Genomic DNA, 16,882 nt, shown 5'->3' on the forward strand with positions numbered 1-16,882 from the left:
CGTGTCAACACGGTATAGCCTTGACCTCGTTTCTTCAGGATCGCGTGCGAAGGTTTGCCTGTGAGATCACAAACAGCTCTTAATATTTTATACACTCGCCGCCATCACACTCAGCTTCACCGTCTGCACCAATCAAACGCCAGGAAACGCTGCGTTTCCATTGGCTGATCGTCGCCCCCCAAAACACATCACAGTCCTTCTGCAGGTCGAGACGGAAGGTTTCTCACACACACACAAAGAGGGGAAAAAGGAATGAAAGCCATGTCAAAACACAACTATTAAAACATGATGAATGTGGAAACCACAAGAGTACTGATTTGATGAATATATTTGGTCAAATGCACTCACAAATAATTATGAATAACAATAAAACTACAGTATTTGTTAATTAAACATTTTCATTGAGTGCACAATATTTAAATGCAAGAAATAACTATTATATATAATTTTATGTTTATAGATATAATTTTACAGTATATATATATAAACATGAAATTATATAATAATATAATAGTATTTATATACACACACACATATATATATATATATATATATATATATATATATATAAACATAAAATTATAATATCATTTAGCAAAATAATTCTAGTTTAAACTTGCCAAAAGTATTTAAAGTCAATGAGCAAGACACACTTTTTATTAAAAAAAAATTGATTATTATTATTATTATTATTAAATAACATTCAAATATTTGCATCTTACCCATTTTAATTTTAGTAGTGCAGACTTCTATGGCTAAATAATTTCTGCTTGAATATTTTGTTTCATAACAATTCATTATATCTACACATTTATTGTTTCTAACATCAGTAAATTAATTACTGTAAGATTACTGACGGCTAATGCAGACACACACGCTTTTAATCTCACAAACTGTAATCAAATCTTAAAATGCTTTCTGTGTAATGCAAATATCCCCGGACTCCAGATATTTATATATTTCATATTTATACATCAATAGCCATGACCTGTGAACTTGTAGTTTACACCTCTGTCTTCACAGTCAATGAATAATAATAATAATAATAATAATAATAATAAATTGTATCTATAATGCGCTTTTCTTATACCCAAAGCGCTACAAGTACAGTACAAAAGTACATCCGTAAAAGAAAATTAAAGGAGAAAACCAAAATGCAACAACAGGTCGAGTACAATACACACCCAGTGTCTCCAATTAAGACACAAACACTATATTAAAAAGATTTCTTAAAACTACCTAATGTTGGGGTCCTAATCTGGATCTCTGTGATCCGGCATTAACTAACCGTAGTAGCCACAACATTGGCCGAAATCAAACACTGGGGTGCAGAGACACCCCGACAGCCCCCTAAAGCCCTGAGCCTATTACAGCAAATCTAAAGGGCCAGTAATCCCCGATTAGTCCAGAGAGAGAGAGAGAGAGAGAGAGAGAGACAGAGAGAGAGAGACAGAGAGAGAGAGAGAGAGAGAGAGACCCAGATGGCCTCTTCCGTGCGGACCGGACCATTGAGCATCGAGGGGGGAATCAGATCAAGGTTTGGGGAAGCAGAGAGATCAGCAGCCAAACAAACACAGATTTAGAAACAGATGCTAAATATCCTGGTGTGTGTTTCCCAAAAACATCGTTAGCCAACTGTGGTCACGAGTTCTGTTGTTATCAGCAGTTCAACGAGTCTGTGTTTCCCGAAACCATCGTTCTAACGAACATTCGCAAACAGCATCGCAGAGTTGTGTGTTTGAACGACAGATCTCGACCTGTGGTTAGAAGCAGTTTCATGTTTGCATGACATGTGGACTCAATAAATCCTGATCTGACATTCAGTGCAACCTGTGTCTTTCATTTAGAATACATACAAATGTCATTTACGTCTTTTTAGTTTGTGAAGAGATTTAAAGCGTCATTTTTGAAGAGTGCGCATGTGCGAACGAGCTCTAATGTGTAAGAACGAGTCTATGATTGAATCTGGAAATAAAGCAAAATAACAGAGAAAAATGAGAAATATTCCTCAGATGCCATGATCATAATTTATAGCAAAACATCTCGCATTAATTCGATCTCAAACAGATTCATTAAAAGTAGTTATTACTCAACAATTTCTTCAACAATACTATAGTAAAGGCATCATCTTCAAAAATCCTCGGTTTGCGCATTTCAGCGCAAAAAAAACCTCCAAGGAACATTAGAAAAGGTCAATTAAACATTCTCAGGCTCTGAAGGAAACAGTCCAGGGCAAATTTATAACTTAACAGTTTCTGCAGACTTCCAAAGACACTCCAGGGTTCCTCTTAAGTCTTATTTATCTCATTAGGCCTTTAACACTGATTAATATGAATGCCGAATGTGAGCAGGAAGGTTTCTATGGAGGAGAGGAAGGGGGATTAAAGAGGAAAGGGTTTTGTGTCAGTAGACAATGAGCCGATGGCTTTTTAAGCCCTTTAGTGACTCCACGCCATTAGCTCATGAATGAGGAGACCTCGAGTCGCTTTACTCCCAGAGACACTAAACAAACAAACCTCTGTCAGACCCGGTCGCACACAACATTTCCAGGTGATCCTGGAGGATCTACTTCTGGCTCTCAGAAACTAAGACAACATCACTTTTCAGTTGTCAAACATACTTGACCGCACATTAAGACAAAGCAAGCCGCTTTATAAACCCAATACAATTACACAAATGTAATTATGGAAGGAGAATTGTGTGATGCACAATCCAATTCATTCATTATTTAAAATGACAACAATAATTTTAAGGTAAATAGAAAATCAAATCAAATATAATATTGAATGAAATTAAATGAAATTTAAGAGAATTATTAAATTACATTTTTGTAAAGAATTTTTATTTTGAGCATTTAAGCAGTCTTTAGATCTTGAGTAACAAATTCAATAGAGTGTATCTAATGAAATAAATAAAATATTAAATAATATTAAATAAACAAAAAATAAGTTAAAATTATATATATATATATATATATATATATATATATATATATATACATATATATACCTATATTATCATTAATTTTCTTAATTGATTTTTTGTTTATATAATATATATATATATATATATATATAACTTATTTTAATTTATAAAATTTAAAATAAATTAAAATAAGTTTATATAGGCCTATATTATTATTATATTTTGTTTATATATGTGTGTGTTTTTATATATATATATTTATTTTTTTTTATTTATTTATTTTTTTTTTAGTTTATTTAATATTTATATTTTTTATTTAAATACAAAAACTTTTTTATTATTTTTTTAACAAAAATTTACATTTTTGTGAAGAATTCAAATATGGGCAGAACCAACTGAATCTGATGCATTTAAGCAGAAGCGTTCAGATCTTCAGAAACATCTCTTCAGTCCAGTGTATCTGATCCACTCGCATGGGAATCTGAGTGTTTTGGGAAACGAAAGGAAAATCATGTTCTTCATGTTTTGTGCAGGTCTTCACAGCCACGTCAAGAGCTGATACTGTATCTCGGTGCAACAAAACACCCCTCAAACATCCCGAACCCCCTCCACCCCCAGGAGACGGACAAAGCTCAGTTCTGGGGTTAATCCTGTCGGCTTAGGCCTCGTCACAGAACAAATGTCACCTATTGTTGGAGAAACCCGGTCGAATCGGCCAGACACATGCGTCTGTGAAACAGCGCTTGGCGTGTGAGAAAGATCTGCTGAGGGAAAAGCCCGTCGCTTCTGTGTTCGCTGTGAACGCCGAGAGTATTACAAGCAGGACCATGAACCCCTCTCCATTCACCCCCTTTATCCTCTCCTGCTCTCCTTTTCTCTAAATACATGCATACTTTCAGCCGGGTTGTGGAGAGGCGACAGCGAGAGGAAACAATAGTGGCCTTTCAGAGCGATCGAGGCCTTTCAGAACTGAGAGAGAGAGGAACCGGCCGCTCAATATTTACAGCGGCCCACTTTCCGTTCGTTCGTTTGTTTGTTTGTTTGTTTGTCCTCTCGGTGGAGTAAACACCAATGCACATTAGAAATAATGGTAACACTTTACAATAAGGTTCATTAGTTAATGTATGAACTAAAATTAACTAACAATAAGCAATGCATTGCTACAGTATTTATTAATCTTTGTTAATATTAGTTAATAAAAATACAGTTCATTGTTTGTTCACAGTGCATTAACTAATGCTAACAAACACAACCTTTGATTTTAGTAAATGTTGAAATTAATATTATCTAAGATTAATAAATGCTGTAGAAGTATTGTTCATTCTTAGTTCATGTGAACTACAGTAGTTAACTACGGTACCTTATTGTAAAGTGTTATTGAAATAATAAAATGCAGAGCGCTGAAAACTCCTGAGGGATTCTGCACACTCTCTGACTATTTGCGCAATGCAAAATGTTTTTTGCAGTTCTGAAATGTTGTGGTAAGTTAGTTACCTGCCCGGCGAGTCTCTAAACCGGTTGAGTTTCTGGAGAACCGTCCCGCAGCTGCAGACTGAGTTATTCTCCTCAAACTGAGGTGTGAATGTGGAACGGCACGGGTGAAGCAGGCATGACCGAAACACCAGCCACACGAGTCATGCTTCATTTACACTAATAACAGGAGAAACACTGCAGCATTATTTGCTCTCGACCTTACAATATTAATTCATGTTAAATATCCTTTATGAATAAATGAAGCAAACACTCTTGTTCAGGAGCTCACAAACATCTGTCTCGTCGTGCATGCTGAGATTATAATGCACAAAACATGTGCATGTCACATATTAAAAATAAACCATGCGGTTTTAGATTAAGAGATGCACTGAATTAAATACATCAGAAACACTTTACATTAGTTTAGAACTAACAATGAGCAACACATTTGTTACTGTATTTGTTCATCTTTGTTAATGAAAATACAACTGATCATTGTTTGTTCGTGTTAGTTCACAGTGCATTAATGTTAACAAGATTTTAATAAAGTATTAAAATGTTTTATAAATGTTGAAATTAACATTAGCAAAGATTAATAAATGCTGCGGTTCATTATTAGTTCATGCTAACTAATGAACCTTATTGTAAAGTGTTGCCAATGCATCTAATTATGCATAAGAATCAATCTGATGTCCAGCGCCGGGACCGTTCCTGAATGAACCCTGCAAACGTAGCAGCGTCTGCATCTCTCCAGCGTTCACTCGTGTACGTCTAATCCAGAGCCGGATCGACTGGCAGACGGAGCAACAATCCCGACCACGACACCGGCATCGGCGTTCACAAAGCCTTATCTTAGAAGAGCATGTGATGCTGAGATGTTTTATACAGCCACTCACTGTATATCCAAAGTCAACAGACAGCAAATCCCTGGCTCAACTCGCTTTTGTCTTTATTAAATAAAAACATTGTGACATTGCATGACGTCCCGCTGGCTTTTTAAGCACCTAATGAGCTGTCGCAGGGTAACTGTGATGTTTTTTTATCTGCCTAACATTAATCCACTGTCATCCTCGTCTAAACGTGGTCCTTTATGTCGTTTCTGTTCTTTAAAATCATCATAATAATAATAATAATTCTCCAGATCAGGTTTCTCATGCACTGGCTGAACTCTCCAATACACAAACCATCTTCGTTCCCCTCTGAGAATGGATTTGGACAGCAGAAAGGCACAGCACATTTTACATACAACCGGAGAGGTTTAACAAGTCTCAAAGAGGAAAACACACAGTGTCAAAACTAGTCAAGTCAGTGTGAACTGCAGCAGGATCTGCTCAGGACTGGAGAATAAGAAGCTCTGTTTTGTATGTTAGGAGCAGCGGTCGTGAACGACTGAAGAAACCACACGCATGAGGAACGGGCCGTGTTTTACATTTCTCAGCTGAGATGCATGATGTGTTCCTTTCCTTCTTAAATCTCCCACAGAAGAGAAGTGAGGAGCTCCTAAAATACATGCAAGTGCATAAAAGCGGTTTCATGCGGAGAAGAGTGCAAAGTTTGCGGAGGTAAAAAAAAAATGTGGTGGGGATTACGAAACTTTACAAAACTTATTCTGGGCTACACTGCAGTAGAAATATGCTAAATCTTTTTTTGTTTTGTTTTTGAAAATATATAATTTTAATAAATAATAGGATAAAATATTTAAATAAAAAATCATATATATGTCATATATATATATATATATATATATATATATATAAATTAAAAACTTTGTAAAACTCCCCAAAACATGGGTTACAATTTGTGTATGGAATACGTAAACATATAATTTATATATTATATATATATATATATATATATATATATATATATATATATATATATATATATATATACACACAATTTTTTATTGCTTACTAAAATCATTTTATTATATAACATTTAATAAGTTGGGGATATTTTGGGGATATTTAATTTTATTCTATCAATCAATAAATTCCACTAGAAACAAACCTTGTATTATTTTATTTTAATTAAATACTGTGAAGCTGCTTTGATACAATCTGTATTGTGAAAAGCGCTATACAAATATACTTGATTTGATTTGATTTGACATTTACTGTAAAAACTCCCAATTTGTGTGTATATATATATATGTATATATGTGTATATTATGTTCATATATATATATACACACCACACACAAATTGGGAGTTTTTACAGTAAATGTTATATAATAAAATGATTTTAGTAAGCAATAAAAAAAATTGTGAGTGTGTATATATATACATATATATCCACACACAAATTGTAACCCGTGTTTTGGGGAGTTTTACAAAGTTTTTAATTTTTATATATATATATATATATATATATATATATATATATATATATATAAATATAAATATATATATATATATATATATATATATATATATATATATAAATATAAATTATATGTTTACATATTCCACACAAATTGTAACCCGGGTTTTGGGGAATTTTACGGGAAATATCATACGATAATAATAATAATTTATATTTATATATAAAAAAAATTATTGCTTATTAAAATGCTTATACACAGAAATAGTAACCGGTATCTAAGGGACTTTTACGGGAAACACAGTTGTCCTGTAAACACTGGACGGTCCTGAAGGTTTGAGTCGAGTGGGAACACATTTCTGACTGGTTCATCATGGAACATTTTCACGAGCAACCCAACTATCGTGTTACATCTGAATGTATGCTGGGTTTCCGTTCAGAGGCCGCGTGACCCCTGAGCCCTGGGTCTCCAGTAGAGGAATCAACCTCCTGAAATATATAATTGTATTCATTCATTTTCTCTGCTCAGCATGGCACTGAGAAATGAAGAGAGTTGCAGTTAAAGGGGAAGGAAGTCTGAGGAGAATCCGGCTAGCGGGAGCTCTTAGCATGGGGAACGCTACAGCAAACTCATTATGGTCATTTAGTGTGCCAAAGGTGCAGTGAGTAATTAACCAATTAACCATTCATACTCATAAGGGAGGTGCGAGCCAATGAAGTGCGGACAGCCAACAGACGACGTGCTTCACTGGTGCCTTTGTGAGTCAATTTATGTGGCCTTCTAATATTCGGTCAGAGCTAATGCGATGCATACAGAGAGAGCAGATGCACTGCTAAAAATGTGTTTCTGACTATACGTGAAGCATGCAAATACATCATGCAAAATGAATTCCTCACAGTCCGTGTGTTCATATCAAGTCCTGCACACGCACACTTCTTTTGCTATCGTTCATGAGGGTGCATGAGTGAAAAAAACAAGATTACTGTAAATCTGACACACAACATCCCTTCTATCTGCTTAAAAACAAGACAATAAAACACAGACTCAGGAAACCACTGGATTCTTACAGGCCCAAACTCAACGTGAATCACTGTAAACCATCTGTGCTTCTGTGAACTGAGGTTACGCCCCAAAAATGTGAAGAAGAAGAAGAAGAAAAAATATAGATATTTCTTTCTCTCTCTCTCTCTCTCTCTCTCTCTCTCTCTCTATGGAAATCTGCAATGAAACTTATTTTTTCAACAGAATAATCACCTGGCTTGAAATCCATGTGTCCAAATGATGTGGCTTTTCAGCGTCACATATAAAATGAAATCTGACTTTGCATTTTTCTGTTTAAACAAAGTGTCACATAAATAAACTGTGCTCTCAAAGCAGGGGAGAAATTCTGACCACAAAACATCTAATCAGCAAAGAAATATTCAGACTGGCGGCAGGTTTCAAAACTGTCTGACACATTCAAACTAGTTTTAAATATGATATGCAACTTGTTCTTTTAGCTGTACTGTTGCAATGAAAAACAAAAGACTTCATTACTTTTGTGAAAAGTGTTAATGTGAATATACCATCAATTTTAAACATGTTAAATAGCATACAGGTTGAGATCAAATAAATAAACTACACATCAATGGTAATTTAATGACTAAAGTTAGATTAAACTTTAAACTATTTATTAATATTTAAAGTTATTATTTCTCTTTAAAATTATTTACCAGCTTTTAAATAAGAAAAAACGGAATGTTTTTAATTATTCTGACCTATGAAACACTTAAATATGCACAAATAAAATGCATTATTACTTTTGTTTGGTCTAAAAACATATATATTATTGTGTAAATTAAATGCATTCACCTCATCTTAATATTATAAGCAATTTGAACTCTTTTTGAGCTGAGAATTGCAGTGTCATTTACAGATCCCGTCTGGTGGCCCTTCACCGTGCGGCCCTTTTAATGTAGGCTACACAAATACACGGTTTACACCTGGTTTTTAATTAATTAATTAATTAATTAATTAATGTATTGTTTAAAAAATGTGATGATAATGAACAGCATAATTCATATATTAAATTTAAGTTTTATTTCAAAGTTTCACTGTAAGTGATTTGACGCTTAAAAGCAACATGAATTCATTTAGCCTACAAATGTTCGTCTACAGGAAAAATCAACCAATTAACTAGTTTTTTTATTATTATTATAATTTTCATGTAACCTATCATAACAATTGTACTGGGGGAAGAAATTATGAAATTCATCATACCGATGGTAAAATAACCACCTGAATGAGAATAGATTACAGTATGGAACCAAACAAGTAAACTTTAGAATTTAAACTCGATCGAGCCAAAATATTTCGCGAGAAATTTTGCCGCTCAATTTGTTTTTTTGTTTTTTTTATCTTATGATGCAATTGAGGGGTTTTTTTTCTGAGTTTACCTTACTTTTGATTATATGATACAAAATATGCATTCATATAAATAAACAAAACTAGATATTATTATATTGTTCTGTGATTCATAGTTTATAATAAATCGCGAATAATCGACAGAAACACTGCCGATGCGCGCGAACTGTAGCGACATTGATAATCATTATCATATCGCCTTTTTTTAACACAGCAGCCTGTTATCTTATTGCGTTATCTTAATACTTAGCCTATTTCGATTATTTTTTAACTCTTTCGACATGCATTCCGGTTATGCATTTCTCTAGAAATGTAATGCAAAGTGAAAGTGTCACGTAGGCTATACAAAGTTCCTGCAAAAACAGCGGTGAATATAAACACACAGATCCACTCACCTAGGGTTGGTTCGGTTCCAGTAGACAGCATATCGATCAGCCATCACCTTTGAGCTGGGCTCTTGACTAAATACACACATCCACAGAATCACACCCACGAATATGATCATTTCCACTTGCAGCATCACTACAGCTCACTTGGACACGTATATTCCTCTTTCTTAAGATGACTTTCTTTCATTCACATCTGTGGCTCGACACAGCTGATGTCAGGGCAAGTGTTGAGATGTCCACGATCTTCTGTCAAGTGTGTGTGAATGTCCGCACTACGGTCAATAATTGTGGACTGCGCCGCCGGAGAGACAAAAAAAATCACACAGTCAGTGTTTAAGGGTTCATTCTAACGCAGAAAACACACACATATCAACGCGCCGGAGAGAAACAAGCTCCTCATCCACAAGTCGGGAGCGCAATGTTAGTCCAGGAGAGAGTCAGTGTGTTCGTTCACAGAAGTTGCCGGTGGAAACAGAAGCAGAAGCGAGATCTCACACTGATCTCAGTGAGATGTTGAACTGAAGTCCCTTCGGAAACACGCAGAGCTCGAGAAACACACACGCGATCCGGACGCGCGCGCGTCACACTCCGTCATTCTAATGCAAGAGATGAAGAAGAAGATGAAGATGAAGAAGAAGAAGGAGCGCGCGGGTCATCGGTTGTTTCACGCGGTTTCGGTGTGAGGATGATGTGAACCCTGCGCTTCTCACTGCGAGAGTGTGTTCGGTTACAGCAGGACGCAGGAAAAGCCCATTGGTCCAAAACTCGGATTGGGCGGAACAACACTGACACTAACATAGACCCCTCCTCTAACCCTTTACTTCACACACTTCACAAATATAACCGATAGATACACACAATATACACAGGTAGAGTGGGGATATAATATGATAAATATAGAGCAGATAGATAGATAGATAGATAGATAGATAGATAGATAGATAGATAGATAGATAGATAGATAGATAGATAGATAGATAGATAGATAGATAGATAGATAGAGTGTGTGAGAGAGAGAGAGAGAGAGAGAGAGAGAGAGTGTGTGTGTGTGTGTGTGTGTGTGTGTGAGAGAGAGAGAGAGAGAGAGAGAGAGAGAGAGAGTGTGTGTGTGTGTGTGTGTGTGTGTGTGAGAGAGAGAGAGAGAGAGAGAGAGAGAGAGAGAGAGAGAGAGAGAGAGAGAGAGAGAGAGAGAAAGAGAGAGTGTGTGGGGTGTGTGGGGGGGGCTCTCCATCAGTGGAACACACACTGACAAAATATTTACTCAATTATAAGAATTATGTAAATGTCAACCAATCCTTGACCTCCATGTCATCAGAAAAGTGCATATACTAAATATTAGATGCATTCTGGGACTTCAGGAACTGACTGAAGAACCTTGAGTTCAGCGAAACGTGTGTAACGTAGAGCCTTTCAACCTGTTGCTTTAAAGAGTCCGATGACCTTCAGAAGCAGCTCTGCTCTCCAGACTGTGTGTGTGGAACAAGTGCTTTCGGATGCAGAGACGGGGCGCCGGTCCAAATTACACACTCCTCCGGCTCCGGGGCCAGTTGTTCCTTTATTCCGGTCACATCGAGCAGCGGGGGCTGGGGTGGGGGGGTGATGAGGTCATCGCAACACAGCAATCTCTCCTCGACAAACAGCATGTGGCCTCCATCGCATTTCAAAGCGAAAGATGATATTCCTTGCACTCGCCTTTCGCCCGGGCCTTGGCATCACAATAGGCATTTTGATTACTCTTTATGCCATATAATTTTCTATTGACGGCATAGACAGACAAGTTTGAACCTCATCCCGGAGACAAATTTATCGTGATTGATTGTTATTCCAAATGGAGGTGCAGAAAGCTATTGCTGAGGAATCTATCATGGGAGGGAAGAAAGAAAGAAAGAAAGAAAGAAAGAAAGAAAGAAAGAAAGAAAGAAAGAAAGAAAGAAAGAAAGAAAGAAAGAGGGAGTAGTGTGTGTGTGTGTGTGTGTGTGTGTGTGTTTGAATGTAATCGTTTCCGTCATGGAATAAAAAATATAATTGTGACTTTTTTCTCAATTAGCCTACTTGTTTAGCCTGGGAAAACCCAGACAACTTCCGGCAAATTTAGATTTGCTCTGCAAGTCTGGCAAAGAGCTCATTCAAGCCCATTTCTAATCCGTCGAAATCGCGGCACCAATCAGAAACGTTGAGGCGGGCTTTACGCGATGACGATCGCTCTGATTGGTTTTAGGTCTATCCAATTGCGCCCAGAGGCATTTGAGCGACGTCCGTTCAACTTTTAAATGCATTATTATATTCAAATTGCAAACACTTGAGGACAGTCTCCATGAAAGACCAACTGGCAGATGAACGTGCTACTACATTTCTCTCCGAAACGGTAGGAAATTAAATTAGATTTAATAGAGGATTTTAACTGTGACAAGATTGACAGGGCAGTTTACATGACGGGATGCACGCGACAGATCCGTCCGAAAAAGATGACGTAGTATGTCCCAAAGCTTGCCTACTTTTTTGCTACACATTCAAAAGTAAATACCCTTTCTTCACAAAAAGAGTACATACTTTTATGGCGTAGTGTAACTTAGGCGAATTGGGACGCAGCATATGGCTTTACACGATGACGATCGCTCTGATTGGTTTTAGGTCTATCCAACTGCGCCCAGAGGCATTTGAGCGACGTCCGTTGGTGACACACCTTTGGAAATGATTTGTCTATGGAGCTTTGCCAGACCATAACTCAGTTACTACTGAGAATGGTCTGGTTTTAACCAGGCTACTACTTGTTTATATAGAGTTCGAATTTTGGAATCCCAAGTTTATTTCTCAAAATTGTGACTTTTTCCCTAAGAATTCTGAGGAAATTTTGCAATTCATATTTTTTTTGTTTCCCCCACGGATTCAGACCTTTTTTTTAAGTTTACATCACACAGTTATTTTTTCAGTTATTTTTTCAGAGTTCATGTCTTGTAATACTGACATTTTTCATCAGAATTCTTAGTTTATATCTCGCTTTTCACTCGGGCCTCGGCATCACAACAGGCATTTTGATTAATCTTTATGCCATATAATTTTCCATTGACGGCATATTAGCCCTATTCGGACTGGATTAACTTTACCAGGGTAGATGGAGTAATGTAATTTTACCACAGGACGTCTGTAATATTAATGGCCAATTCGCACGGGATAAGATATCTCAGTAAAACCATCAGAAGTGGGATAGTAGGCCGTGACTCCTGTCGTATTACGTTGCTTCCATCACGTGCGCAAACACATATACGGTAACCTATATTTATATTATAAAACTGTTATGTCCGGTCGAACGATGTATTAATTAACTTCATATTGGATCGTGTTGGTAATAGGCACTTACCTAATGCTAAAAGATGTTTCGTGCCTCTAACAAGTGCTGTCGATCTTCTCTCTGATCTAAATGGTGTGTGTTAAACACAGAGTTTTGCCACAGACTCGTCCCAGCGACTAGAACGCAACTGATGCTTCTTCAAGCGTCTCCATACTTGAAAAACCGCGGGAAACTACCTTTAAACAGGAAATGATGAAATATTTACGTACATATTTACAGCGGGTCTATTCGCACGGGATTAGCATTATCTGAGGTCATTTTTCCGGACCTTTTTACTGAAGGTAAAAGTCGCCGTAATCTTTACTGTCCGTAATGATAACTGATATGCACATTCGGACACGACTAATATCACCGAGAAGCTCTGGTAATTATTAGTTTACCCCACCTCTCCATGTTAAACTAGTCCCATCCGAACAGGTCTTAGACAGACAAGTTTGAACCTTATCCCGGAGACAAATTTATCGTGATTGATTGTTATTGTAAAAGGAGGTGCAGAAAGCTATTGCTGAGGAATCTATCATGGGAATGAAAGACGGAGTAGTTTCCACCGGTGTGAGATGGAAAATCATCCTTGCTTGATAAACTTCACTCAGATATGCGTTTTCCAAGCCATATGTTTCGAGTAAGTGCTAATAAATAACTACACACAAATAATTAATGACCCTGAAGATAAATGATGCTCAGCATCTAATGGCCGTCGGCCCTGAGACTGAAACCCAAGAAAAGCATCAGAAGAACTGCTTACTGATGCTGATGTATCGAACTCAATGCTGTCTGGATGAAGCACTTTACTGTTTTTAGACACGTGAACTTGTGTTGATGCAGTGGAGATTCTAATCGCCTGCGCTTTTAAGTTAAGGTTAGATTCATAGATCATCTGAATAAAGCGCGTGTGTGTGTTTGTGTGTGTTTGAATGGAATCTCGCTTTTGTCATGGAATAAAAAAACAAGATAAAAAGGTAATTGTGACCTTTTTTCTCACAATTACGTGTATAATTAGAAATTTGGAATTGGGAAAATTTGGAATTTAATCCACAGAATTCTGAGTTTTATATCTCGTAATTCTGACTTTTTTTTCTGGGAATTCTGAACTTAATTTTCGTAATTCGTAAAAAAAAAAAAATTCATTTTTTTTTTTTTTTCAGAATACTGAGTTTATATCTTGTAATCCTGACTTTAATCCTCAAAATTCGGAGTTTATCTCGTGATCCTGATTTATTTTGTTTCAGCCACAGATTCTGACTTTTTTCTCAGAATACTTACTTTGTTCCTCAGAATTCTGATTTATATATCATATTCCTGACTTTTTCCCTCGGAATTCTGAATTAAATTTTTGTAATTCATAAAGTTACAGTTATGAGTTTATATCTCATAATCATGATTTATTTTGTTTCTGCCACAAATTCTGTCTTTTTCCCTCAAAATTCTGAGTTTGTGTGTACAAAGTCACAATAACATTTAAATTTTTTATTCAGTGGGATACATAAGCTTCCATAGGTAGGATATTCTAATCTCAACACTGATGCATTAGTAATAATACACATCCATAACTATATAAATGTGCTTCTGGAAACAAGAATGATGTTGCATATACAGAAATCCCTGATCAGCGCACACTCTGTTTACCAGTAAAAAACAAAACCGAGAGTTGGAGAATCAGAAAGTGTTGGATGCGGTTCAGATTGATGTCTCGTCTCCCAGTGTTAGCCAGAATGCCGAATGCAAACAGCCCAAAGTCAAATATGCTGGATCTCATTTGTATCCAGATCACAGGCCATGCTGTAATACTCCGGCGTTCAGCAAAACAATGGAGTCGTTGTGAATCAGGATCAGTGTACATGTTGCACCAACACCAGCACGCGTGTCGCATGCGTTAGAAGAGGCAATTTAGATTCTCAGAGCTTTCGTGTGTAATGCTGTTGTGTTTAAGTCAGAAAGACCATCAGATTCCATCCCGTAATTATTTGCAACGCTTGCATAATCAATATTGTTTGCTCTAAATATCAGATAATCCAAAGCACTCGCAATCCAAATATCAGCAAACAATCATTTAGCTGCTAATTAAACCAATTTACGGGATCCCTGTAGCTCTGGGTTACACAAGCGGTGTTTGCTACAGTAAGTTATGCATCACTACTGAGGAGAGGTGTGCTGTTAGATTAAAGTGATCACACTTATGATTTTGCCTGCTGGACAATAAACATCCCAGAATACCGGAGCAACCACCCCTAGCAACCATATAGCAATACCCTAGCAACCACCAGGGATGCCCTAGCAACTGCCCAGAACACCCTAGCAACCACCTGGGATGCCATAACAACTACTCAGAACACCCTAGTAACCATCCAAAATGCCTCAGCAACCACTCGGAACGCCCTAGCAGCTACCCAGAACACCCTAGGAACCACCCAGGAGGCCCTAGGAACTACCCAGAACACCCTAGCAACCACCCGGGAGGCCCTAGTAACTGACCAGAACACCCCAGCAACCACCCGGGAAGACATAGCAACTGTCCAGAACACCCTAGCTACCAGCCGGGAGGCCCTAGTAACTGCCCAGAACACCCTAGCAACCATCCAAAATGTGTCAGCAACCACACAGAACGCTCTAGCAACCATCAGGTAATGACGGTAGCAACCACCAAAAGTGCCCTAGCAGTTACCTAGAACACCATAGAAGCCACCCAAGATGCCCTAGCAACAGAACACCCTAGCAACCACCAAAAATGCCATAACAACCACCCAGAACACCCAAGCAACTACCCAAAACATCATAGTAACCTTCTAGAATGCCCTAGCAACCACCCAGAACATAGCAACGTATTAAAAACCACTCCATGTTCACCACATGTAACGTTTCTAACTGAGTTTGTGCAGGTCATTGTTTACCTTGACTTATTATCGTCATTTCTTCATCATGTATCGGCTTTGAGATTTTACTGTCGGACTGAATGTGCCTCAATCTGTGGCTAATCGGATCAGCCTGTTGTGTTCTGCTACAGGAGAGATGGCGTGTTCAAACACAGGCAGAGATCGATTGGACGGGTCTAATTGGATGTATTTCCTCTGACGCTTCCCTCGGCTGAATGCTGATGATGAAGAGTGTCTTTCTGAGAGCAGAAGAGCTGTGTTAAAGAGTTTCCCAAACCCGTGCCAGCGATGAAGTGCACGTCAATTTATCTTCAGGCCCTTTTAAAAGCCTTGTCTAAGTTAAAGTCCACCTTGACTATATGAACACAATAATCCTCCTGTTTACTTCACTACAACACACCCTACTCTTTTCCACATGGCCATTAGAGGGTTTATGAACTTGTTTATTCGTCTGCTAATTCAGTTTGCATAACATATATTACGTTAGCATCATTACCGGCGGCTAAGAGTATTACCTGTTACTGTATCCTTATTTATTCAATCCGCTTTCACAAATTACTCAACATTCAGGGGCGCCACGCATCGATTTCTTCCCCCAACTCACTTGACAAGATGACACATAACTAAAACAGAAGAAAAAGAAGAAGAAGAAATGAGACTTTAATGACTATATGTAAGTCTGTCTGTGTTTCCAATTTGAATGGGCACTTTTCTCAACACCAGGGTTCTGCATGATTTAGATTTGAGAAAAACATTTCCTTCCTAAATGCCATTGTGAATTTGGTGGATGGATGGAACAACAATGGATGGATGGATGGATGGATGGATGGAACAGCAATGGATGGATGGATGAATGGATGGAAAGAACGACGATGGATGGAACAACAATGGATGGATGGATGAATGGATGGAACAACAATAGACAGACAGACAGACAGACAGACAGATAGATAGATAGATAGATAGATAGATAGATAGATAGATAGATAGATAGATAGATAGATAGATAGATTCTCCGCGTTCAGCGCAAATCCCGCCCTGCAGCTGATTCTAAAGTTTTACCAGAGCCCGTCTGCCTTATACGGAAGCGTATTGCATTCACTTGAGGAAAAATAATCTACTCTGTTTTTATGAATTAACGAGTTAATTA

At 37.4% G+C, this 16,882-nt stretch overlaps 1 protein-coding gene across 1 annotated transcript in view; it reads right to left on the bottom strand.

Annotated features, from left to right (window-relative positions):
- The window catches only part of efna5b (ephrin-A5b), a 121,734-nt gene extending 111,500 nt beyond the window's left edge, over positions 1-10,234 (bottom strand). The window contains exon 1 of the mRNA XM_084086714.1: positions 9,520-10,234. Coding sequence (XP_083942840.1) covers positions 9,520-9,644 — 125 coding nt within the window. The 5' untranslated portion in view covers positions 9,645-10,234. The remainder of the gene's footprint in view (positions 1-9,519) is intronic.
- Positions 10,235-16,882: the final 6,648 nt, after the last annotated feature.

Source organism: Abramis brama, assembly GCF_963993115.1.
Source record: "Abramis brama genome assembly, chromosome: 16".
Taxonomy (NCBI): Eukaryota; Metazoa; Chordata; class Actinopteri; order Cypriniformes; family Leuciscidae; genus Abramis; species Abramis brama.